Consider the following 24359-nt stretch of genomic DNA (forward strand, 5'->3'; position numbering starts at 1 on the left):
TAGTAGGCCATTACTAGGACTGTGGCTTTTATTCTGAGTGAAATGGCATTTTATTAAATATTTTATTTGAGAGAGAAAGCACAAGCAGAGGGAGATGGAGTAGCAGACTCTCCTGCTGAGCAGGGAGCCGGATGCAGGGCTCTATCCCAGGACCCCAGGATCATGACCTGAGTCGAAGGTGGATGCTTAACTGAGTAAGCCACCCAGGCACCCCTGAAATGGCATTTTAAACTGAAGAGTGACAAGTTTCATAGGAACCACCAGGATAGCAGGGGAGCCCAGAGCAGGCACATTGCCCTGCCTCTGGGTTAGGGAAGGCTTCCTAGAAGAGTGTTTCCTGGGGACCAATAGATGTTAGCTGGGCAACGAGATGAACATGAAGAAGCGTGCTTCAGGCAGAAAGAAGAGCATAAGCAAAGTTAGCAAGACACCCTTGCTGAACTGGGGAGCACAGCAAGGGAGGAGTTCCATGGAATCAGCACTGGCTTGGAGGCCAAGCTGAGGCGGCCTGTGAGGAGGCTCTGGTGTAAAGCGGGGCCCGTGAGCCCAAGTGGAGCTGACTATAGGGGCTGAGGAAGAGCGGTTTGGAGAGATGAAAGTGACTCGCCCGAGGTCGAGGTACTGAGAACAGCTGGATCTCTTTCTGAAGCGAGGGACTACAACAACCACAATTCTCAGCGCGTTGGCGTCGCCAAAGTTCTGGACGTATAGTGGCGCAGGGTTGGGTGTGGAGTCACGTGGTGCCCGCGCGTCACGTGGGTGAGTCAGGTGACGCTGCGGGGCGGGCGGACAGACTGCGGGGCGCACGGTGGACGCAGGGACGCGGGTTTAGCTGTGGCCCCACAGACCCGAGCCCCGCCGTCGTTGCCGCCATGACGGGGCTAGCGCTGCTCTACTCCGGGGTCTTCGTGGCCTTTTGGGCCTGCATGCTGGTCGTGGGTGAGGCCGGGCCCTGGCGGGCGGGGCCAGCATTCGGGCCCCGCTGGCGGGGCTGGAGCCCAGCGGGAGAAGTGGGGTCCCGGGAATGCTGGGCCCCAGCGTGGGGTCCGTGTCTGGGGCCCCAGGACTTGCCTCAAGGCTGTTGGGGCTTTTGACCCTGACAGAGGAGACCCGGATCTCTAGCCCCTTGAGGAGGGGCGCGGACGGGGGGAGGTGGGGGCCGCGGGAGCCGCTCCGTACTTCTCTGTCACTACCGCCCCTCCCCCATCTCACTGTTGCGATCCCTCGCTCGCTCCAGAGGGGCCTGCTTAGGTCACGAGCCGGCCGTTCCAGTTCCTCTTTTCCTGGTCGTTTTGCCCTCTGCCCCCACCCACAGCTTGTTGGGTAAACAGCGGCTCAGATCCAGCTGGTGGGATCCGGTGCGCTCTCCCTTTCTCCAGGGTATTCAGACCTACTGGTAGATGGCCGTGGAGGGTCTTGGTCTGGGAGGTGGTGTCACTGGGAGACTGTAGGTTAGTGAGGGAGTGGCAGAAAATGGAGGCCTGAGCCGAGGAGTCTGAATAGATAGCCGTGCTTTCACATGGAGACCAGCCTGACAAGTCTCCCTTGACTTACCTGTAGGCAGACCTTTGGGGATGTTACAGCTGGGTAGCGACTTCTTGTTTAAGTTGAGAAGTTTCTCTCTAGAGAACCGCCTCTAACCCTTTTTTCCTCACTCCTGCAGGAATTTGCTACACCATTTTTGACTTGGGTTTCCGCTTTGATGTGGCATGGTAAGGGACTGCAGGGAGAGGATTCTCCTAGGTGCTTCTTTGCAGCTTTCCTTCACTGATCTAAGCCCCTACTCCACCCCATCCCCAGGTGCATGGGACATGGACCTTTGGGACATAAGATGTATTTTATCTCAGTGTTCAGGACTAGTGGGCTCGGAGGGTTGGGATATGGATTTTGTGCTCACTTCTCCACCAAGGCTGAAACTGCTTTCCTCCCTGTTTCCACACCAGGTTCCTGACTGAAACTTCCCCCTTCATGTGGTCAAACTTGGGCATTGGTCTAGCTATCTCCCTGTCTGTGGTTGGGGCAGCATGGTGAGTGTTGGGGTGGTGGGACTGGGGAGAGAGGTGAGTCATAGCAGGTGGTGTCAGTGGGTCCTTAGTCATCTTGGGATCTTGGGGGCAGTGACAAGCTTGGGCTCTGCTCATCGGTTTGGGTTTGTTTTTTTTTTTTTTTTCCATCTTTCCATCAGGGGCATCTATATTACTGGCTCTTCTATCATTGGAGGAGGGGTGAAGGCTCCCAGGATCAAGACCAAGAATCTGGTCAGGTAAATGTAGGACCTTTGGAGGGTTGCCAGACCATCTGCATTGGGAGCTCCCTGTTTGTTTGACCTGACATGCTGCTTCTGACCAGCCTCCTGATGGGGTGGGAAATCAGTAGGGGAAGTGGTGGCTGGGGACTCTCTGGGGGAGGAAGATTTGTTTCTTTCTCATCTTTTTCTCCTCTCCACCCCCATGCCCACCACTACCAGCATCATCTTCTGTGAGGCTGTGGCCATTTATGGCATCATCATGGCAATTGTGATCAGCAACATGGCTGAGGTATGGAGAACCACGGTGGGGTTGGCATCTATTCCAGTATGTTCTATGCAGTGATTAATGATACTGGAGGAGGGAGAGTGGCTTCTGATTACTTCTCTGCCTCCTGCAGCCTTTCAGTGCCACTGACCCTCAAGCCATTGGGCATCGAAACTACCATGCAGGTAGGTGGATATGTGAAGGAAAAAAGCTGGGGCTTTATGTCTGCTTCCCCACTTCTGTGCCCCAGCTTAGACCTAGCATTTCAACATTCACTCCCATTTGTTTGGCCTGCTTTGCAGAGTTGGGAGTGGTGACTAGCCCCATGAGTCCATGTTGGGGGCTTGTCTTCCTCTCCCTTTGTGCCTGGCTTGGCCTCAGTACTCTTCCTTCCATCCCCTCAGGCTACTCCATGTTTGGAGCTGGCCTCACAGTAGGCCTCTCTAACCTCTTCTGTGGAGTCTGCGTGGGCATCGTGGGCAGTGGAGCTGCCCTGGCTGATGCACAGAACCCCAGCCTCTTTGTGAAGATTCTCATCGTGGAGATCTTTGGCAGTGCCATTGGCCTCTTTGGCGTCATTGTTGCAATCCTTCAGGTGATGAATTCCCTGGGGAGCCTGTGTCCTTGTCCCCAACCCAGCTTCACTCTCTTTCCATCTGTAACCATAGAACTGAGTGGTTCCCGCCACTTAATTCCCATTTTTCGGTTTTCCCCTTTTGAAGCTTTCCAGTGTGGTATCATTGACTAGTGTAACATTTATTTCCCTACTGCTTTATGTCTATAGGTCTTTCATTGGGGCTTTCTGTTGTATTATTTTTTGGTCTTTATTTGTAGTCTAGCCTGGATTGGGACCTTGTCTGTCAGTCTTGGTGTGTTTGACTTTGGGTCTCAAGGCCTGTGTGTATCTATTCTGTGAGTAGAACAGTATGTCTGAATTGTGTGCATCTTTTCTAACATGGGTACGTGTGGCTGAGGATCAGGTCTGAATGTGAATGTTTAGCTGGGTTGACTCTTGGTAATGGGTCTTGTTCATGTGCCACTCCTCTCTCTGTCCCACAGCCTAACTCTGTGGTTGACTGACTGTCCCTGTTCATTGGTGTTTGTCACAGCATGTCCGTCTTGGTCCCATCATCCATCTGTTGTGGTCTGTCCATCCCACCATGGGTTTGCTAGAGCTGACCTTATGTCATTTGTTATTACTGTCTTACTTATTCCTCTGTCACTGCCTGATTTCTCCTTGTTCTTCTTTTGCAGACCTCCAGAGTGAAGATGGGTGACTAGATTATCTGTTTGGGTGGGGCCGTGTCCCACTCTTATTTATTTGTGGTTTTCCCAGGACAGCTGGAGCTGTCACCCTTGGCCTTTCACGGGGCTTGGTGTTCAGGGCCCTCCCTGCACTTGGCTTCTCGCTGCCCATCAACTTGGAGGCACTACCTGGCTGGAGCCTCGGTGTGGGGAGTGGATTGCTGATGACCGTGTGCAGCTGTGCACCTGTGTCCCGCCTCTTCCCCAACCCGTCTTCCCAGTGTTTGTGAAATAAACGTGGTTTCTGTCTGGGTCAGTGCTGCTCCTGTTGCCCTCCTTTGTTACATTCTTTCATGGGGAGAGGGTAAACCGACCTATTGGCCTCAACATTATGCCAGCTTCTTGGTATCTGTCTCATACACAGTCTCTGCTTTGGACAGAGCTGGTTCCTGGGTGGAGAGGAAGGGTGCTGGCCTGAGGACTCTAGCCTTGAATATCTTTATTGAAAGGAGCAAGGGACGCTGGGGTTGAATGGACCCCGATGTTTGTGCAGAGGAGGGGGCTATCCTCCCAGTCCCAGGTCTTCAAGGTTCTGTCTGCTAAGCCCATATGGGCCACATCTATCTGGCTCTACCCTCAGGCATCCCTCACTGTCTATCCCTGTGGAGCCTGGAGCCCATTCGTTTGCCTCTGCATATCCCAGTGCCATCCCCTGCCAGTAACTAATTTGGTCCCTTGTTCCCAGGGCCCCAGCTCCTCCTCCCTCTTCTGTGCAATCTTGTACCAACATCCTGTCATCCTAGAAGCCCCTGCCACACACTTCTCACGCCTTTAAGGGTCCTGCCCAACCAACAACCACCCTCACCCCCACCCCGCGACCGCTAGCAGACCTATAATGCTGTTTCCATCAATGAGAGGACAAATTCCTAACCTCCCTGCTAGAGTCGCCTAACTTCCAGGACCCCTTTTGGCGGAGTTCGCGCTCCAGCCCACACCCACACGCTCCCCAGTCTGGACCCCAAATCCAACCTCTGGGATGAGCCTTACCGATTTCTTCCGACCCTCTCTGGTCCCGTGCCACCTCTGTCCCCTCGCTCCGCCGCGCTTGGCCGCCGGCAGGGGCGGACGGCAGAGGCGCGCGGCGGGTGCGGGCGCGCTGGAGGCGGGGGCCGCGGGGGCGCGCGCGCGGGCGCGCCGGCCGGGCCTGCCCCTCCGAGGCGCCGTAGCGCGGGAGGGAGGCGGCGGCGCTGTGGTCCATCGGTCCGCCGGTCCGTGGGTCTGCCCGGCCGCCCGGCCCCGCCCTGCCCCCCGGGGCGGCTCGGCTCCATGGCCCGCGGCGGCGGCAGGAGGCGGCCCGGGGGCCGCGGGGGCCGCGGGGGCCGCTGACCGGGCGGCGGGAGGCGGCGGGGCCGGGCCATGGGGGACGGAGCCGTCCGCAGCCACGGGAGCCGGGAACCCAGCCCGAGCTGGAGCGGTGCCCCCTGCTGAGCCCCGAGCGCCGGGTGAGAGGGGTGCGCGCGCGGTCCCCAGCCCAGGGCCCCGACATTCCAGACCCAGCCCCGCGAGGAGCGCCCCGAGCGCGGCCCCGCGATCCCCGCCCAGGAGCCGGTGAGAGGCGCCGGCGGCCAGACCCCGGCCTGGCGTTTCCCCTTCCCTCCCCCATCCCTCCCCTTCGGCTCTTCACTCCCCTCCCCTCCCCATCCCCCGCCCCGGGCTCCTCTTGCCCGCCCCCTGCCTGCCTCCCTTATTGTCCTCGCTCGCCCTGGCCTCGTGGCGCGGGGAGACGCTCCACTCACGTTTCTCCCGGCCTCGGCCCCCGCCCCACATCCACTCCCCCAATCCACGCCCCCCCCCAGACTTCACACCCACCGGGTCCTCACTGCCTCCCCCGCCCCGGGGAGCCACGTGTTCAGGACGGTCTGCCTTTCAGCCCCGCCCTAAGGCGTCTCGCAGACTGGCGGCCAGCCTGACCCAGAACCCCTGCCCCGGAGGGAGGGGTGGGAATGTTTGCACGTGGGGCCGGGCGTCCAAGCTGCCCGGGAACCTGCATGCATGGCTGTGTACGTCGAGGAGCAGCGGCTTTGTTTGTGAGTGTGTGACTCTGCGTTACTGTTACTGATACTGTTACTGTCACTGGGGTGTGTCTGTGACTCCATGTAGTTCTCAGTGTTTGTGAGTGCAGGTGACTTTAGCTGGGACCCACGGTGGCTGTGGTTGTGTGGTGCTATGTATCTCTGAGTGAGACCCAGCCCCCAGAAGTGCTGCTCTGTTGGAACCCCAGCTGGAGCCATGGCCCAAGACCCTTCCCTGGCATGCTGGTCCTGGACGTGTCTCCAGGGCCTAGGCGTTCCTTCTTCCCGGAATCAGAACCAGCAAGTGCTGGGCAGACTCCAGAAAGTTCATCCCAATCCTTGAGGTCTTAAAGGAGGGGTGTCATATGCCCCACTTTGTATATTGAGCTCCCACTCCGGAGGGTAGGGGTCCCATAAACATCTTGTTCATATTTGGGCCTCCTGGATGCTGAGGGCCACTTCCCAGCCTGGTCCTAGTTGGCCTGGCCTACTTGTCACTGGTACCTGTCCAACCACACCACTGCCCACCATGGTCCTGGGAGGACTAACTGAAGTCACGAGTACCAAGGGTTCCTGCATGCTAGGTACTCAGTAAATGGTCGTGCCTCCCCAGACCAGGAGTTCTGCGTTGAGGATGCTGGCCTGTGGGGGTGTCTGTTCTCTGGGGCACAGGTACACAGGGGGGTCTGCAAGTAAATGTGTTTTCATTGGGAGGTATGAACCACTGTGATCAGAGGTCATGTGTTCATGTTTCTGAGGACACACAGGGCTATGTGTCCAGTCATGCAATACGGGCGTGCACCTGAGTGTGGGAGCATGAGGTTGTGTTTCTGTGTATGTGTGGCAGCAAGAATGAGGAACGTGTGTGTCTGTGGGTTAGTACTCAGGTGTGTGAGGCTGTGTGAGCAGTGAGTTGCCAGGGACTGTGTCCATGTGAATGGGAGTCCGCGAGTGTCACAGGATGTGAGCAGGTAATACGCGTATGGATGCGGGTCTGTGAGGGTGAGCAGCAGGCAGGGGCGGGGGCTGGGTAGCCTGGCTCATCTGGCCCTGACCCGCTGGGTCTGTTTCTCTCTTCCCCCTGCTCAGGCCGGCAGCCGGATGCCCGGGCCCACTGGGCGGGCCGGCGGCCGCCTGCGGGATGAGCAGACTGCTGGGGGGGACGCTGGAGCGCGTGTGCAAGGCCGTGCTCCTCCTCTGCCTGCTGCACTTTCTTGTGGCCGTCATCCTCTACTTTGACGTCTACGCCCAGCACCTGGCCTTCTTCAGCCGCTTCAGTGCCCGTGGCCCTGCCCGGGCCCTCCACCCAGCTGCCAGCAGCAGCACCAACTTCTCTCGGCCCAACACCACTGCCCCCAGCTCGGGGCTCCCCGAGTCTCCCAGCGCCCGGCCCGGCCCCACAGCTCCTGTCCTGCCTCCCTGTCCTGAGTCACCGCCGGGCCTTGGTGAGCCTGCAGGGTAGGGCCGGCCTCTAGGGGTGGGCAGAAGACTGGTGTGGTTTGGTTCAGGGAGTGACCCATGGGGGTACAGGGGGTCCGGGTCTGTTGCAAGAGGGCCATTCCGGGGCTTCCCTGGCCTCCCCCTGGGGCTGAGTGAGAGGGCTGGTGTCCCTGGCCTCCGATGGCCAGCTGATTCCTGCCGCCGTCCCGCCTGCAGTGGGCCGACTGCTGATTGAGTTCACCTCGCCCATGCCACTGGAGCGGGTGCAGAGGGAGAACCCAGGCGTGCTCCTGGGCGGCCGCTACGCGCCCCCCGACTGCACGCCGGCCCAGACGGTGGCAGTCATCATCCCCTTCCGGCACCGGGAGCACCACCTGCGCTACTGGCTCCACTACCTGCACCCCATCCTGAGGCGACAGCGGCTGCGCTATGGCGTCTATGTCATCAACCAGGTGTGCTGCCTGGGGCCCCGGGGCTGGGCACCGTGAGCACCTGCGGCTGGGGAGACCCGTGTGCCTCTCAGTGCATGAGTGCGGGCGGGAGCATTCATGGCTTCTCACCTGCCTGTGGTCGTGTGGGGCTCCGTGTACGTGCCTGCTCACGTGGGAGAGTTTGCAGGTGCATGATGGGGAGTGTACACACGAGCATTGGCACACATGCTGATGGCTGTGTGCCTAGCCTCTGCGCAGATGAGCCTCATGGTCTACCTTTGGCGGGCCCCGTGTAGATACCTAGGGTCAGCTGGCTGTGAGGGGCTATGGAGCAGCCCTTGGAGGGGGTGGGTTAGAGCCTGAAAGAGGGATGAAGTCTGTGAGAGGGCCATGGCCACAGCAGAGGCCCCAGGAACTCAGCTCAGGGTCCAAGCCCTGCCCTGGGCCTGGTGAGGCCTGGCTGCTGGGACCCGGGGAGGATCTGATATAGTTCCTCCTTCCTGTACTTGGGATTCCCATACTTGGACTTGGATCCCCATAGACTCCAAGACGACCGTGTGGGATGAGTTGGAGCAGGGGGCTGTGGGGGCACAGAGGGGCCTTGAACAGTAGCCCTGGGGTGAAGTGGTGGTGAAGTGAAGTGGGGTGAAGTTGAGATGGGTCTTGAGGGATGAGTAGGGATCAGTCTGCAGATGTACTGGAGGCCCCAGGTCCCACCCAGAGAGCTGGTCTCGTGTCTTCGGGAACCACTGGTGGAGGTGTGGGGTCCAGCATGTAGGGTGGGTAGCAAAGATGAGCCTGGAATTGCTGGCACAGGCCAAATCCAGAACGGTCTCCAGAGACAAGCGAAGCAGTTGACTTCCAGCCTAAAGGCAGCATGCGACCACTGGATTAAGTGAGGAGTAACATGTACGCTTGCTTCCTGGGAAGATCGCTCTGGTTGCATGTGGGGAATGGGACGGAGGGAGAGGCTGGTGGCAGGGTGACCAGTTGAGAAGGGGTATGACATTCAGCAAAGAGACAGTGCACCTGTGTGTGGGCCAGCAGCAGTGGTGGCTGTGAAGGGAGAGATTTAACACGGTAGAGAGAGAGGAAAGGGAGACGCCAGGACACCTGGAGGGTTCTTCCTGGCCATTTGCTGTATGGGTTAGCTGCGCCTGTGAGTGAGATGGAACGGAGGCTCTGGGCCAGGTCTCAGGGACAGCGTGACCCTGGATTCTTTTTTTGCATGGGATGAGTCTGAGTGCCTGCGTGAAGTACGAAAGGAATGTTCAGCTGGCAGTTGGACCAATGAGTCCTCCCAGCGGTGAGGTCTGAGGTGCAGAGAGGGATCTGGGAGCCACCAGCATGCAGGTGGTCTCTAAACCCAACAACGTCCATCCTGCCTGGGGAGCTCAGGGCATGAGAGAGGAAAGCCAGCATGTAAGGAATGGGTGGAGAAAGGGACAGCACCGCAGACTGGAAGGTTGGGCAGAGAGGTTTGAGGAGTCCCAGGAGAGTGTGGTGTCCCAGAAGCCCAGGAGTAAGTGTCCAGAAGGAAGCATGGCAGCTACGTGAGCACTGCTGGGGGAGGAAGGATATGGACTAAGCAGCGTCCAGTGGATTTAGCAACAAGGTGGGCCCAGCGAGAACCATTTCAGGGGCATGGTGGGGGCGGAAGCAGATTGCAGTGGGTTGAAGACGGAATCAGATTTGACAAAATGGAAATAGCCAATTGGAGGCAACTCTTAAAAAAAAAAAACAAAACACTCTAACGAGAAGGGGAGGCAAAGGTAGGGTGGTGGCTGGAGAGGTTTCTTTTTGAGATGGGGTAAAATTGGACATGTTTATGAGCCGTGTGGGAGAAACTCAGGGCTCCTGGCTGGTGAGAAAGGTCAGAAAGGAGAGCCGATGAGCCAGGAGAAAATGCACAATTGCTGCAAGGGCTGGTGGGAGGGAAGGTGCAGGGCCAGGAGAGAGAGCAAGCAGGGGGAGCCGCTCCCACCCTGTGGGGCTCAGGCTGGCTGGTGGGAAGGAGGAGCCATGGTTCCTCCTCTCGCTCTCAAGGGGCCTGCCTAAAGACCCTTCTCCAGGGCCGTGCCCTGCTCCAGCCTAGAGATGGTAGGATGGCACAGGGGGCTCAGCAGTCAGCTCCTTCCATGGGCTCCTCCTTGCTCTGGCTAGAATTGGGAGTGTGGGCATGCATGGCCAGGAACCCAGCCTCAAAGAGGCCTGGCCCCGCAGCCCCGTTGCTCAGGGGACCCCCAGCTCTCTGGGCCATGACTGCCTGTACACCTGTCTTGACGTTTTGCGGGGGAGACTGGGGAATCTCACCAGGTCCTCTCCCGGTCTCAGAGGCTGCCTGGGGGTTTGGATGTGGATCCAGACGAGTCAAAGGGGCTGGATGGCTCAGTCCCTATGGTTTCTTTGTCTTCGACGCTGGTCATTTGGGGCATTCACTGTTCATCTTCTCTTGTGAGTGTGCTCAGCAGGGATGCAGTGGGCTCCGGGCTGCTCTCCTCAAAGGCTCCCACCGGCACAGGGAAGGTGCCTGGCACCCAGGACAGGGCTGCAGGGCATGCTGGGATGAAGGGGTGAAAGAATGAGAAGAACGAGCGCTCTAAGTCCCAGTGTAACCGGACACTCAGTGAAGCTCACAGGATAGAACGAACGATGACGCGGAGGCAGGGGGTGTGATCAGGGATGCCTGTCCACACACCAGCTTGACCGTCAGAGGAGAGCATTCCAGAGCTAACAGCAAGGTCTCGAGGCAGTAAAGAGCCTGGAGTATTCCAGGGATGCTGAGGAATGTATCGCAGCTGGGCCTTGGGATCTGAGGGCAACGGCTGGAGGGGAGTCTGGAGCCAAGTCCTGGAAGGTCTTGGAAGGCAGGACTTAGGGGAGCCATTCAGAGTGGGGTCAGGGGGATGCGGGGAAGTAGGAGCCCCTTGGGGAGCACTCTGGCCAATGGTAAAGTGGCCGGTGCCTGCCAGTCACAGGCCCAGAGCTGACCTGTCCCCTGCACCAACCCCAGCATGGCGAGGACACCTTCAACCGGGCCAAGCTGCTCAACGTAGGCTTCCTGGAGGCACTGAAAGAGGATGCCACCTATGACTGCTTCATCTTCAGTGACGTGGACCTGGTCCCCATGGATGACCGCAACCTGTACCGCTGTGGTGACCAGCCCCGCCACTTTGCCATTGCCATGGACAAGTTCGGTTTCCGGTGAGGGCTCCCTTCTCAGCCGGACCCAGACTCCTGCCCTGACGGTCGGTACTGCACCCAGCGCCCCCTTGCTCCTGGCCCCTCACCCCATCTCCGGCCTTCCCCCTGGAATCCCCTCAGGCCCACAGCTGACTCCTGCCCTTCCGTGCCACAGGCTGCCCTATGCCGGCTACTTCGGAGGTGTGTCAGGCCTGAGTAAAGCCCAGTTTCTGAGAATCAACGGCTTCCCCAACGAGTACTGGGGCTGGGGTGGCGAGGATGACGACATCTTCAACCGGTGAGTCTGGGCGGGGCGGGGAGTAGACTGGGTGCAGCAGGTGCAGCGCAGACCGGGCGAGGCTCCTTGCCCTTCCTGGTGCCTGCTCCAGCCCGTCTGTCCCCATCCCCAGGATCTCCCTGACTGGGATGAAGATCTCGCGCCCAGACATCCGCATAGGCCGCTACCGCATGATCAAGCACGACCGGGACAAGCATAACGAGCCCAACCCGCAGAGGTGACCCCAAGTGCCCCTAATCCCTTACTTCCTGGAAGGGACTTCCCAGTGCCACTGATCCCCAGACGTGATTCCCAAGGCCTCTGACCCCTTGACTCCTGGAGAGGACTCCCATGCCCCTGATCCCTGTTCCCCAACCCCTAGCTCATCCTCACCCCAGACTTCTATCATCCCTCGCCTAATTCCTAGAGGTGACAACAATGTAAAGGCAGGGTTCAAATCTTCCCTGAGTAGATTACATCCCCGTTGGTGTCCTCACAAACCTCCCTTATGCCAGAGCAGACAAGACAAGAGGTAGCGGGCACCAGGCACAGCTCCCGGGCCTGGGGACCCAATGAAGGTGGCCCGAGCAACATGGGGCAGGGCACGGACAGACAGTGCTGATCCCTCTGAGACGGGAGCAGGCCATTCCGTCCCTGAGGACTTAGCGACATTAGGTGCTGGTGCCAGCCGGGAGAGGCACCTGAGGGCATGTGCAGTGTAGACAAGGGCTTCCTGGCACTGCTCTAACCTGGGGGAGTGGGCAGGGGGAGTCTGGAACCAGTCCCTGCTGGACAGCCCGTAGGAAGTTCACTCTAGTGAGGGAGACAGGCAGCTATGGCCCCGGTGATCAGGGCAAGGTGCTGTCCCGGCAGAAGAGGGAGTGATGGTGGGAGGCTCTCCAGGAGGAGGTGATGGTAAACCAGGGTTTGAAAGATCATATATTCAACAGGTGTTTGTCACACGCCTGCCTTGGGCACAGGGCTATATTCACCGGGTTAGTGGAGGAGGCCAGTTTGGAGAAAAGGAATGGTATTTGCAGGAGTCTGGAAATGTGAACGTGCGTGGTATAAGTTAAGAGTCTGGGACTCTGGTATTACAGTCCCTGAGGGCTGGGATGGGCTGTGGGGTCAGTGCTGGGTGTCTGGGGTCTTGGATCCCAGGTTGGGAGTTTCACTTTTGTGCCAGGGGCGATGGGGAGTCATGGGAGGGCTTTAAGCAGGGAAGGATCAGGATCAGATTCGGCTTTGAAAGATCACCTTTTGAGTTTGAAGAAGGTGAAGAAGGGCTGGCAGAGCTGCCGGTGGGCCAGGAAGGAAGCTTGGAGGAATCACGGGGCCTAGGGGGTGTGCTGGGTGTGAGGCTGCCACACGCCTGGATAGAACAGTAGGGATGTTCTGCTCTGAAGCCAGGTGCAAGAGTGGGGAGACAGGCTGCAGCACCAGTGGTGGGCTGGCCTCTGGCAGGAGCATGAAGCACTGGGCGTCCAGGGAGCTGATGGAAAAGCAGTTCAATGAAAAGCAGGGTGGACAGGGACGGGAGGAGAGGGGCTGCAGGGCATCTGAGGGAGAGTGCTAGGTGCTGGGGTAGCTCTGGAGAGGGATGTGAGCTGAGCTCAGAAGGAGCAGGAGGATCAAAACAGTTGCAGTGAAGGTGGGCGGGGAGCTCTCAAAGCACATGCCGGGAGCCTTGGTCCTGTTTCGGGTCACCGTGTCCTCATGAATTAGTGATGTCCGCCTTGGGTGAGGAAGTGGCAAGACAGCGAGGCATTTCTGGCTTAAAGAAAGTAACGATTCCATCCACCTAGTGGCTTTTGCCTCAAATCTAGTTTCCCTGGATTCTTCTTTCGCTCACCCTGTGTGTCTAAACCGTCAGTAGGTTGTACCTGTGCCCCTCCCAAAACATCTCTGAGCCCCTCCGCTTTTCCCTTCACCCCCTCTGCCCCAGCACCGCCTCTGTCCTCTTGTCTGGACTCCTGCAGTCGCTTCTCACTAGTTTCCCTGTTTCCCCCTCGTCCTTCTATTGTTCCTGTCCTCTGGCCCTCCCCACTTGCCTCCCACTGGGCTAAAAATCCCTGTCTTCTCACTCCTAGAATAAAAAAACCTGCAACCTCTGACTTCCAGAGCCCCATCCCTACATGCTCCAGCCTCCAAGCTGTTCTTACGCCCTTGGCCCATTAAACTCGAACCACTGGCTGTGCAAATTCTCATTTCCAGTTTAGGGTCAGCATGTGCTTACCTCTGCCTGGAATGCCCTTCCCCCTGCTGTCAGCTTTGGTGTCATGTGCTTACGCCTCCCAGGGCAGCCATCTTGGTCTCTCTGCCCTGTCTCCCCCTTAGCATTCTGATGTGCTCCTTGTCTGTTACCTGTCTCCCCTAGGGGAACAGACTTGCCATTAGAGGAAGGACTTACTGTCCTGTTCCTGACTGTGTCCCTGGTACTTAAGAGCAGAACCTGGTACTTGGGGACTGCTCAGTGAGTAAGTGGTAAGGGACAGAGAGATAGCAAAGAGAAGAGGGGCTTGGGGAGTACAGATGATGACTGACACAGGACCCCTTGCATTTGAGGTGCCTGTTGGATGCCTGTGTCTGGGTCTAAGGCTTAGGAGAAAGGCTGAGATCAGAGAGAGATTTGTGAGGGTGTCACAGTTCTGGACTCAAGGGGATAAGATCTGTTTTGAAAGCAGATGCCAGAGCAAAAGGGCTCCAAGCAGGTGACGGGCAGATGGTTTGGTGAGAACTGAGCCATCCCTGGAAGAAGCCAGGGTGGCTTGATTCTTAGCCCCAGAGATCCCATATTGGGTTTATTGGGTAGCCCTGATCTGGACCCACTTCTATCCTATCTAGGTTTACGAAGATTCAAAACACGAAGCTGACCATGAAGCGGGATGGCATCGGGTCAGTGCGGTACCAGGTCTTGGAGGTGTCTCGGCAACCACTCTTCACCAATATCACAGTGGACATTGGGCGGCCCCCGTCATGGCCCCCCCGGGGCTGATACTAACGGACAAAGGCTCCCAGTGCCAAGGATTGCCTGCCAGAGGACTGACCTCGATAGCCTGGCTGGCGACTACTCTGTGGGACCCCGCAGGACTGAGACTGTGGGCTCTGTTTTCGGAGGGTCTTCCATAGGCTCCCCCAGCTGCACCTGGAAGTTTCAGAACCTACTTTGGGGGACTTCCAACCTGGGCAAGCCCCTCCAGTGTGGCCCTCTCTGGGGTCAACCCTTCTTCCTGCCCCTTCCCTCCCCAGCCCAGTCCTCCCTCACTGTCAGGGTCGGGCCAGCCCCTGCACTGCCTCACCGAGTGGCCTGGGCTAGGCCACTCCACCTCTCTGTGCCTCAGTTTCTCCCCCCTTGAGTCCCCTAGGGCCTGGAAGAGTGGGAGGTACAACTAGGGGGCAGTGTAGCTTCCAGGGGGAATTCTCAGACCTGGGGATCCCTCATGCTCCCAGGGGAGGGGAAACCTTTTTCATTCAACATTGTAGGGGCAAACTCTGGTGCGCCCCCTGCTGAGGAGCAACCCCAGGAGGGGACCAGAGGGGGTGCTGTGGCGCTGCCTGGGATCTTGAGGTTGGGCTTTTGCATGGGGGGCGGGTGGGGCTTAGATCTGTCAGTCTGGTTCCCGCCTCCCTGTCTCAGAGAGAAGGCAGTAGCCCCAGGGCCGGCTCGTTGTTTGTACATTGCACAGAAACTTGTGTGGGTGCTTTAGTAAAAAACGTGAATGGAGCAGCCCCTTTGTCTGCTTGGGGTTAGCGAATCTGGGCCCAGATTCCAGACCGCGTGTGTCTTGTGGGAGGGCACCTGGCCTAACCCGTCTGTCTGGCCCGGGCTGTCCGGGTTCCCCAGGTCCCAGTGGCTCGCGAGACTTAGCCGACTCTGGGAGGAAAGGTTTACCCTACCGCTGCCTCCCGGCCAGGAGAGGCAATGAAGTAATAACGGTCCCAGTGGGCTCCGATTTCTCCGTCCTTCCCACCTGCCCCGAAGCCGAAAGCTGCCGCGAGACGAGCCCAGAGGGCTTGGCGTCGGGAGCCTGGATGGTTCGTACTCACAGACCACCTACCTAGGCGGCGGGTCGGACTCCCGGCTAGCCGGCACCGCCCACCCCACCTGGAATGGCTGGGGGCGGAGCCTGGGTAGCGGCGCGGTTTCCCGGGTGACGGCCGCGCGGAAGGGGCGGGGCTAGAGCCCCGGTTCCCACTTCCCGGCTCCTGGGGGCCGTGACAGGGAACCGTGGCCCCCGAGAGTCAGCCAGAAGCGGGGCAGAAGGGACAGTGCCAGAGACCGGCGGCTCCGGACCGGGTAATTCAGTCGCTGAGACAAGCGGCAGAACAAGGGTGGGGCTTGGGCAGGCCGGGGAGAGCGACGGGCTGGGGGCGTGGCCCGTGAGGCGAAGGGGGGGCGGGGTGCGAGGGGGCCGGGCCCACCCTTGAGGACTGGCCTTCTCCAGGTAACGCGGCCGGGCCACCTGCTCTCCCGCGGGTGCGAGCCCCTGGCCGCTCGTCGGAGGGCGGCAGCGCGGGTGGGCCATGCTCCGGGACTCCCCGTCTCTGTGGGAGCTGGTAGAGGAGCACGTTCCGCTCTCGGAGCGGCCCGAAGTGAAGAGGATTCTGGGGGAGACGACGGTGGACCTGAGCCTGGAGCTACGAGCAGAGGTGGGGAGTGGGCAGATGGGCCACACTCCAGGCCTGTCCCAGGACTCGGGTGATTTACCCCACCTCCTCCGGGTCCCCGGTCCTGCCTGGTATCTCTCGAGATCTTGCCGGATCTCAGCGTCCCCAGCCCTCTTGACTCCGCTATGCCCCTCAGTCCCCCAGCCCCCTTCACTTCCATCACTTCTCTCCCGAGTCGCAAGGTGTCCCAGCTCTCCTTGCAGGTGGTGATGCTACAGTCACTGCTCCAAGAGGCTCGATCCTCCCAAGCCTCAGACTCCCGCCCCACCTCCGATCCCTCCTCCCTTCTGGCACCACCGCCCCTCCTAAGAGACCTCATGCGCCAAGAACTGAGGCAGCTGCTCCTAGGCCTCCGCCAGAAGGCCATCTGCGAGGGCAGGTGGGAACCTCAGACACAGGCCCTGTGACAGAGCTAAGAGGGGCTAGCTGTGCGCCTGATAAGGGGCCAGGATTGCCTTTGATGGTTCCCTGGAAGGAGCCCTTGAATTACCTTCAGTGCACCTTCTGCAGGGACCAGACCCAGGCTTGGGTCCAGTATAGCCCCAGGGTCCTGCGCTTTGCCTTGGAGGAGCCTAGGTGTGATTTGCCAGAACAGAAGGTATTGCAGATGAGAGCTGGTGAACCCAGGTAAAGTGGTGGTAGAAGAGGAGGGAGCTATTCCTGCTTGGCAGAGGACCCCAGCCAGCTGGTGGGTTCCACTTGGCTCCTTGGAGAAGTTCCTGGCCTGGAGCTGGACCTCCTACAACCATATGTAGGGATCCAAGAGAGCTGGGCTAGAGAGTGCTGGGGACTGCCTGAGATAAAGGAGAAGGAGCATGTTCACAAGTGTATAAGCAGCCACTTATTGCTAGTTCTCACACAAGCCTTTAGAGGAATGATGGCCCCCTTTTACTGACGAGGAACTGAAACTCAGAAGGGATAATCCATTTGCCCAAGTTCATGCACATTGAAGGGTGGCAGAGCCGATTTGCAAACCCAAGCTCCAGAACTCTTCCCCTTTGCGGTCTATTATGTTGCCTTTGTGAGAAAAGACACAGAGCTGTCTAGGAGAAGTGGCATTTGTATCCTGAAGGCCTGGGGTGAGGCAACATGGGGAGAGTGACAGTGACCTCATCTGCCAGCAGCGGTCAGAGGGACCTCAGCATCATCAAGGACCAACTGAATGTGTCCAGTATCGACCAGGTTGCTGGACACCTGCGGTGAGGCCCCTGAGTGCGCATGGTCGGGTGGACACAGGGAGGATGGGGCTGGGACAGGTCTCCAAGTACTGGGACTGGACTGCGGGAGAGGAAAGGGGGGACACACACCTGGTGGGGACCAGGAGAGGAATGCTGACAAGTGGAAAGGGTGGGTTGCTGTAGAGGAACTGTGGCAGGGTTTTAAGCTGGGGAGGGGCTGTGGTGTGGGGGAGAAGGGAGGCTGGAGGAGGCCCCTGCAGGAATGCAGAAGGGAGGCTGGTGGGCACTGTGAGGTTGGCACAGGGAGGACACCTCCTGTCCTGGCAGAGGCTGGCAGGAGTGGAAGGCTGCAGCCAGTGCCTGGCCCCAGAAAGCAGGGTGGGCTGAGGCAGGAGGTTCTAGTGGTGGGGAGGCTGGAGGTTAGGGGCTGGGTGGAGGGCTTAACTGAGACTGGGTCTCGTGGAGCTGGCTGTGGCTGCCATACTCCCATGTGTCCCAGGAGCCTCCTAGAGGAGGAGTGTCACACCTTGGAGAGGATGATCCCTGTCCTGCAGGTGAGCAGCAGCCTGGGGCCTCCCTGCCCAGAGCCTTTCTGCCGAGTGTAGACACCACGGCCTCTCACCTGGCATGGGAAGGCCATGTGTGTGTGTGTGTCTATCTGGGTGCACATGTGCATGGAAAGGTGTGTGTGGGTGCTGTGGCCATTTCTCACATGTGCACAGTCCCTATGTTTGTGAATCCAGAAGGTTCTGTTTGAGCCCCTTAGCCCAAGGTCAGCACTTTTAGATTAACTCGCTGAATTGTCCCTTGTCTTTGCCTCCTTCCCTTCCCTAAGTCTGAGTCCAAGCCAGCCACCCCCTCACCAAGAAGGACCTTTCAGGAGAGCTAGTGTCCCCCCCACCCCTATGGGCTGCCTGAGCCTGTTTGGGGGGCCCTGCCATGGGGATCTTGGCCTCTGCACCCTGCCCTGCCCCACCCATGCTTCAGGCCAGGCACTGAGCCAGCTCTCCCGGCAGCGCTGCCTGGAAGAGGAGTACACAGGGGCACCCCAGCCCTCCGAGGCAAGCCTAGCGCCCACCCTGGCAGGTGAGGACTCCAAGGAGGCCCCGGAGCACCCAGCCTCCCACTCCCCACCCCACACTGGTGTATAGCCCAGAGCTGCTGGGCACTGTGTGTCAGAGGCATCTCTCCCGCAGAGCTGAAGGAGCAGAAGGCAGCCATGCGTCGAGAGCTGCAGGCACTTCCCAGGTCCTCCCATGTCTCCTCCAGCCTCAGGTCAACCCCAGCGGTGGCCCTGCAGGACAGGGTGACCAGAAGGTCAGGCTGCTGCTCGCTCACTGCTGCTCTTTCCTCTTCAGGCAGCAGCCCGTGGAATCCTTCAGCCCAGGTCTCAGACCCCGGCCTTGCCCCCTCCGGAAGGCTGGGGTTTGGACAGGGCCTGGCCAGTGCTGCCTGCCTGCCCCGCCTCCCGAGAGCTGCCCCCGCCCCCGACACCTGGCTACCACCTGCCGCTGGGGCCGGAAGCTTCAGGGCAGCCCTGGGGAAAGGCCAGTGTCTACTCCAGCATCCAGCGCTACACCCCAGGCCCCCACCTGAAGGGCTGATCATCAAGTAGGCCTTGGCGTCTGCTGGAACTCACCCCGTCCGCTGCTGCCCACCCCTCAGCTGCTGTGGCCCAGCCTGCTTCAGATCTAGTCTTGGATGGGCCCGAGCCAGGACGCAAGGCTCTCGTCTGTCTGGCCCTTCTTGCCCCACCCCCTCGCTGAGCCCCTGGTGTCTGGTTCTGACCACCAGAGCCTTTGGCCTTTCTTCTCCCGGTCCTCCACAAAGGCCTGGCAGGCAGAGGTCTCATCTCAGCCCCGACTCTTGTCCCCCTGGGGGACTCAGACAAAGCACAGCAGCAGCTCAGAGACAGGAATAGAAATTTCATTAAAATCTATGGACTTTAAAATCCTAGTGGTGCACGGATGGGTAGGGGTGGGCGATGCACCATTATTGCTACAGACGATTAGAGGCGGCTCTTCGGGGCTGTCACTGCACAGAGGGGCACAGAGGATAGACAGACGGACACTGCGGGGCTGGGGCGAAGGAAGCTCTGGCTCCAGAGGGGATGGGGCACGCAGGATGGGGCCATTTGGCACATGAACAAGGGCAGCCCAGTTTGGGAGGACCGGACCTCAGCCTGGTGGAGGGAGGACGAGGGGGTTTTGTGTAAGGTCCCCTTCCCTAGGGCTCGGGGCTCAAACCTCCTGCTGAGCAGCACCCCCACCCCTACCCCTCAGAAACCAGTGCTTTGGGCAGGCTGCTGGGTCATGGGCCTTTGCTGGCTGGGCGTGACAGCCAGGGCTGGAATGAGGTGTGGAAACCCCAGAGCAGCCGAGTGAGGTGCAGGCAGGCAGGGAAGACAGAGGGGCCCAAGGTGGGGGGCATGGAGTGGCAACCACAGAGAATACGATTTTTACAAAAATAATTACACAGACAAACAGGGCTGGGCAGCACAGCCTAACAAATAACACTGTACAGCCCCTTAGCCCCAAACTTGCCCCTGGATAGGAAGACCCAAATCTGCCTGGGCAGAGGCTGGGGTCTGCTCTGGGGGCAGGAACACTGGTCAGGAGGCTGGAGGCCTGAGGACCAGGATAGGTAGGGCCCACCTAGAACCGCAGCTCCGGACAGAGTGTGAGGGCATCAGAGGCCATGTAAAGCCCAGCAGATCTCTGTGGACCTGGCCTGAGACCCCCTCCAAAGTGCTTTGGCCCCACCCCTGGCAACCCTCCTATTGCCCAAACCCATCCCCAGCTGCCATCTTGGCATCCAAAGGACCTGTAAACACTGGGGACACGAGCACAAATGACCAGTGCTGACCAAGTGACAACAGCCGCCCTGGCCAGGGCATGGCAGGGGCAGGTGGTGACACCCATCCCCTCTCTCCCCAGTCTCTGTGGTGGGAGCACGGGCGGGGGTGGGGCCCTCCCCGGGCTGCTGTGCTCATATCCGGGAGTCCTGCAGGCGGCTAGAGCCGTTACTGCCCACCATGGGGATCTGGGCCTTGTCCGGGTGCAGCGGCTGGACCTCAAGCCCGTCTTCAGGAGAGGGTGGGATGGCGGGGGCATAGCGCCCAGTCTGGTGCTCCAGGAGGGCGGGGCCCCAGTCTCTGCTTGGCTTTGTGGCATTTTTCAAACGCTGCAGGAGAGGTAGACATGGAGGGTGGATGGGTGCTTCAGAAGGGGGCCATGAAGCCTCATCCACCCACCCCTTCCCAGTTCATCTGGCTGTGGCCTGCCCCCACCCCTCACCTGGAGGAGCGTGTCCCCATCTGTGCGGCAGAGCTGGAACAGGGCATAAAGGGGGATGCAAATGACGGAGGACAAAGCCATCAGGAAGCCGATGGCCACAGCCCAGCCTGGGTATTGGTAGTGGTTGTAGGTGATTGGCCGGTACTGGATCACGGTGAAGATGAGAATGAACTGCAGACAGTAGGGGAAGGGAGTGCCCTTGAGGCCAGCCCAGCACCGCCCCTGCATCCCCCGCCCCTCCATCCTCCACCCCTTCATCCCACCCCGCTCCATCCCCACCCTTCTCTAGGCCTCCGCGCCCTCCGCCCAGCACCCCTTCCCCCTCCTCTCTGGTCTCCAGAACTAGGAAGAGGCATTTGGGGCAGGACAGGGGCAATGTCAAGGTTTGGGTAGGGGAAAAAGCAGGTGGAACCAAGGGTCCAGGGCCTGGGGGACAGGTAGGCATCAGGCATTGTGGAGGAGGAGAGGTCTGTCCGCCCCATAATCCCGAACCGGCCAGGGAACAACTGATAACCGCCTTTGCAGTCAGTCAGTTCCCTCAGAGATTCTCGATGGCTCCCTTTTGCCGAGTCCCAGGCCTTAGGGTTCTTACCCTGGTCTCACCCTGGTCTCAGTGTCTGGGTTGCACCCAGCATTTTCCTCCCTCTTCATTTATTCTGGAGAATCCTCTCCATTTTCCTGTCAGACCCTATGTAAATGCCACCTCCTTCAAGAAGCCTTTCCAGATTTCTCATCCCTCTTCCTAAAAGGGCTCTCAATGGCATTTTCCAACTGCTGAGCACTTGTTTCATGTTTCCCATAGGCCTGGGGCCTCCTGGGACCTCATCAGGGTCTCCAGTTCCCGGCACAGTGCCTGGCACAACTTTACTGATGATTTGAACTGACTTGTACAGAGAGATGGGAGCGATGCAGGAGAGGATAGGGCCAACCCCCACCTGTCGAAGGCGCAGGAGCCACAGGGGAGGCTCCAAAGGCTAGAAATGGTGAACGGCAGGCTGGGGACCCACCGGGAACGGTTTTGGAAAGAGAGAAGTGGAATGGGAAATGAACCCCGGGGCCACAGCAATGACAACAAACTAAGGAAGCAGAAAGATGGGCAGGTGGCTCATGGGCCATTCCCCGGGGGGCCTCAGCAGTGCCTCCAGAGCCCTCATCAGCATCCTGGTGCCCCAATTCGGGGGTGGGGGGGCGAGATCCACATCCACTAGGGATGTGCATAGTAGGAGCTTATGACAAGTTTCCTGAATGGAACTAGATGCTGATCAAGGTGTAAACAAGTCCCTTGTCTCAGCTGACAGAAAGATGGTTTGTCAAGAAGAGCCTTTCAGAAATATAAAGAAGCCAAGCTCCCAAAGAAGACATGACAGCCCAGATATATGGGTCCACAAGGCCCGGAGTCCTTGGCTTAGGGGGACTCTGGCCTGGCTTTCTGAACTCAGAGATGGAGCTGCTCTTTGTCTCAATCTCACAGAGACATGGGACCTGGGCCCAGTCTGCCGCCGCCCTGCCGAAACCTCGGGAGCCTTCCTGTGTCTGTCTCCTCTCTGCCTCCTGCTCTGCCTTGGCTTGTACCCGGGGGTCTCTGCCCAGGGTGGCAGCCTCTTTGGAGCTCTGGAGGGTGAGCTCCCCTCTGGAGGGTCCCAGGCCTTGGCCTCAGCCACAGCCACAGCCCCCAGGGGGCTCACGCTTGGCCACAGTGCCTGGCCTCCCCCGCCTCCCACCACTTACAGGAGGCTTCCGCTGCTCCTGTTTCACAGCTGGGCCAGTGGCCAGAGCTGGTGGCTGTGCCAACCTCCGGGAAGATCCCACACCCCATGTGACAGAGGCCTCCTCAGTCTCGGGGGCCTTTTCCCTCCCCCAGAAATAGGAGCTCAAGTGGAAATCCAGTGCTGAGGTCCCTGTGGCCCAGCGAGGCTGGGCATGACAGGGACATGACGGAACACTGCTGCCCCTGCCACTAGGCTCGCCCTTCTGTCACTCAGGTGGCCCTTCCTCTTCTCTGTGGAGCCACCATTCCATCGTCAAACACTTTGTGGCTCCCCCCCAACCCTGGGCATAAAGGAGCAAAATCAGATGGTTTTTAGCCCGGGGACCAGTCCGCCTTCCTGCAGGCGCTTCTGGTGTAGCCTGGCCCAGCACACAGGCCCCAGACGGGACCATTGGCTTCCAAGCGTGATTCTGTCCTTTATTAGTTGTGTCAGCTTGGGTCAATGACTGAACATCTCTGTGCCTCTGTCTCGTCATCTGTCAAGTGGGAATGACAACGATACCTTGGAGAGTCGGATCACATGAGCCGATCCATGAACAACGTGCAGGTGGGAGTCTTGTTGGTGATCAGTGGAACGAGAGCATTCCCTCTCCAGAGCCAGGCCACTCTGGTGCCTGGAAGGCCTGCCTCTAGTCTGGAGCTGACATCGGACTCTAACAACCCTCTTGTGGAACACCCATGCATTCACACTGCATACCCCGAGCACCTGGGCTTAGAGGAATTGGAGATGGGAGCTCAGCCAGGCCCAGCAAGGCAGACACCCATATCACTAATGGTTGCTGAGGCCCATCAGGGACAGGCAGAAGGGAGGGCCAGCTCTCAGCAGCCGCCAGTCTGCTTTCTTCAGTCAAATAAGGGCTCTCAGCTCCCTCCCTACGCCGAGGCTGGTGCCTGGGTGGTTCTGAGTCTCTACCTGATTCTGTGCAACCTCTTTCAGACTCCCAGTGGCCCCGGGTGCGGAGACCCCTTGGGGGAGCTCTGGCCAGATGGATGGCTCTTGAGCTCCCTTGCTGGTTCCCAGTAGAAGGACACTTGTCAGAGGGCAGCAGGGAGGGAGGGGCCAGACCAGAAACTTACAAAGATGATGGCTGGAGACACAAAGCGCCAGCAGATCTGGAAGAAGAGGGGTGGTGGGAAGCCCAGCATCATCTGGATGTCCTGGAAGTAGTTCCTGTGCCCTGAGAGAGGGGTGTCAGTAAGCCTGGCAGGGCAGCATGGGCAGGCCAGGGCCTGGGACGGGAGAGGACACAGGAGCTTGGGCACTTACCATAGATGTACATGATGGACACACACATGATGCAGGAGATGATGACCAAGGAGAAGCTGGCCGCATAGTTGTCCATTAACAGCAGCCAGTAGATGCCTGCCTACGGGCCAGTGGGCAGCTGAGTCGGGAGTGCCCGAGGCCCCAATCTCCTGCCCCAGAAACCCCCCCTACCCTGGCCACTCCAGCCCAGGCTTTCCCTCACGTCTTACCTGGCTGGTAAGAGGGATGCCCAGCAGGAACCCAGCCACGGCCACACCCAAGGTCACGTAGGTCTTTTTCTGCAGGATCCACTCATTTCCCACCTCATCCACAATGGCTGTGACCAGTGTCTCTAGGAGGCAGAACTGCAGGGTGTGGCTGTCAGAGCAGGGGCCTGGCCTCTGGCCCCACCTCCTCCTTCACCGGGCCCCTGGGCCATGTCCCGCACCTCCTACCTGAGTGCCCAGCCCCAGCAAGATGAGCATAAAGAAGAAGAGCAGGGACCAGAGTGGGGAGATGGGCAGCAGGGTGAGGGCCTCGGGGTAAGCCACGAAGGCTAGGCCAGGGCCATGGTCAGCCACACGGGACACGTCCACACCCAGGTGATTGGCCATGAAGCCCAGGATGGAGAAGATGACGAAGCCGGCGTAGACGCTGGTGGCACAGTTAGTGATGCTAATAATGATGCTGTCCCTTGGGGGAGAGGGAGGGAAAACAGGCTTCAAGACGAGCAGCCGGCTTCCCTTTGCCCTCTTCCCTCTGCCCAGTCGGGCAGGGAGGAGACCTGAGATGGAACATTCTAGGAACAGAATCCCTCTCAACCTCTTTTCTGGTCTGCTCCTGGCCTTTTTAAGTGGGCTGAGCCTCTCGAGTCCCCACCGGCGATTTTCCAGTGACCCACTCCAGACCCAGTGCTCCCAGGACCTCCAGGCCATGCGTGGAATGGAGGGCCCTCGGGGGAGGCCTAGGAGGCTGCACTGGGTCTGGGGATCTGGGAAAGCCTGGGGAAGGCGGCAGGGTAGAGGGGGCAGCCCAGGGCTGG

At 59.3% G+C, this 24359-nt stretch overlaps 4 protein-coding genes across 24 annotated transcripts in view; 3 read left to right on the forward strand and 1 right to left on the reverse strand.

Moving 5' to 3' along the window:
- The first annotated feature begins 749 nt into the window (after positions 1 to 749).
- ATP6V0B (ATPase H+ transporting V0 subunit b) lies at positions 750 to 4074 on the forward strand. The gene is made up of 8 exons (XM_004740543.2): positions 750 to 939; positions 1664 to 1712; positions 1944 to 2027; positions 2186 to 2263; positions 2468 to 2537; positions 2647 to 2698; positions 2918 to 3108; positions 3768 to 4074. Exons 1-8 carry the CDS (start codon positions 873 to 875, stop codon positions 3792 to 3794), a joined length of 618 nt encoding a protein of 205 aa, XP_004740600.1. The 5' UTR covers positions 750 to 872; the 3' UTR covers positions 3795 to 4074.
- A 1049-nt stretch (positions 4075 to 5123) lies between these two features.
- B4GALT2 (beta-1,4-galactosyltransferase 2) lies at positions 5124 to 14885 on the forward strand. Of its 3 annotated transcripts, XM_013044682.2 has the most exons (8): positions 5167 to 5260; positions 5689 to 5845; positions 6920 to 7275; positions 7487 to 7722; positions 10715 to 10905; positions 11060 to 11182; positions 11295 to 11399; positions 14006 to 14885. In XM_013044682.2, the coding sequence occupies exons 2-8, from the start codon at positions 5811 to 5813 to the stop codon at positions 14154 to 14156; spliced, it is 1197 nt and encodes a 398-aa protein (XP_012900136.1). In that variant the 5' UTR covers positions 5167 to 5260; positions 5689 to 5810; the 3' UTR covers positions 14157 to 14885. The 3 variants fall into 3 exon arrangements, with proteins under 3 accessions (XP_004740568.1, XP_012900136.1, XP_044920326.1); XM_004740511.3 differs by lacking the exon at positions 5689 to 5845 and having other exon boundaries at positions 5124 to 5260; XM_045064391.1 differs by lacking the exons at positions 5167 to 5260; positions 5689 to 5845; positions 11295 to 11399 and adding an exon at positions 5346 to 5366.
- A 132-nt stretch (positions 14886 to 15017) lies between these two features.
- CCDC24 (coiled-coil domain containing 24) lies at positions 15018 to 18958 on the forward strand. Of its 13 annotated transcripts, none has more exons than XM_004740521.3 (9): positions 15018 to 15458; positions 15607 to 15811; positions 16021 to 16208; positions 16340 to 16456; positions 16951 to 17028; positions 17507 to 17561; positions 18024 to 18093; positions 18204 to 18282; positions 18366 to 18958. In XM_004740521.3, exons 2-9 carry the CDS (start codon positions 15686 to 15688, stop codon positions 18601 to 18603), a joined length of 951 nt encoding a protein of 316 aa, XP_004740578.1. In that variant the 5' UTR covers positions 15018 to 15458; positions 15607 to 15685; the 3' UTR covers positions 18604 to 18958. The 13 variants fall into 13 exon arrangements, with proteins under 13 accessions (XP_004740578.1, XP_044920332.1, XP_044920330.1 ...); XM_045064397.1 differs by having other exon boundaries at positions 18204 to 18255; XM_045064395.1 differs by having other exon boundaries at positions 16954 to 17028.
- The window catches only part of SLC6A9 (solute carrier family 6 member 9), a 31289-nt gene continuing 25842 nt past the window's right edge, over positions 18913 to 24359 (reverse strand). For all 7 annotated transcript variants that reach the window (XM_004740527.3, XM_004740529.3, XM_045064390.1 and 4 more), the window contains 6 exons: positions 23773 to 24010; positions 23548 to 23682; positions 23339 to 23438; positions 23149 to 23249; positions 20304 to 20474; positions 18913 to 20190 (listed from right to left, as the gene is read on the reverse strand). In XM_004740527.3, coding sequence (XP_004740584.1) covers positions 19996 to 20190; positions 20304 to 20474; positions 23149 to 23249; positions 23339 to 23438; positions 23548 to 23682; positions 23773 to 24010 — 940 coding nt within the window. In that variant the 3' untranslated portion in view covers positions 18913 to 19995. The remainder of the gene's footprint in view (positions 20191 to 20303; positions 20475 to 23148; positions 23250 to 23338; positions 23439 to 23547; positions 23683 to 23772; positions 24011 to 24359) is intronic.

This window comes from Mustela putorius, unplaced genomic scaffold (assembly GCF_011764305.1).
Source record: "Mustela putorius furo isolate JIRA1106 unplaced genomic scaffold, ASM1176430v1.1 tig00003853_pilon_pilon_pilon, whole genome shotgun sequence".
Lineage (NCBI taxonomy): Eukaryota > Metazoa > Chordata > Mammalia > Carnivora > Mustelidae > Mustela > Mustela putorius.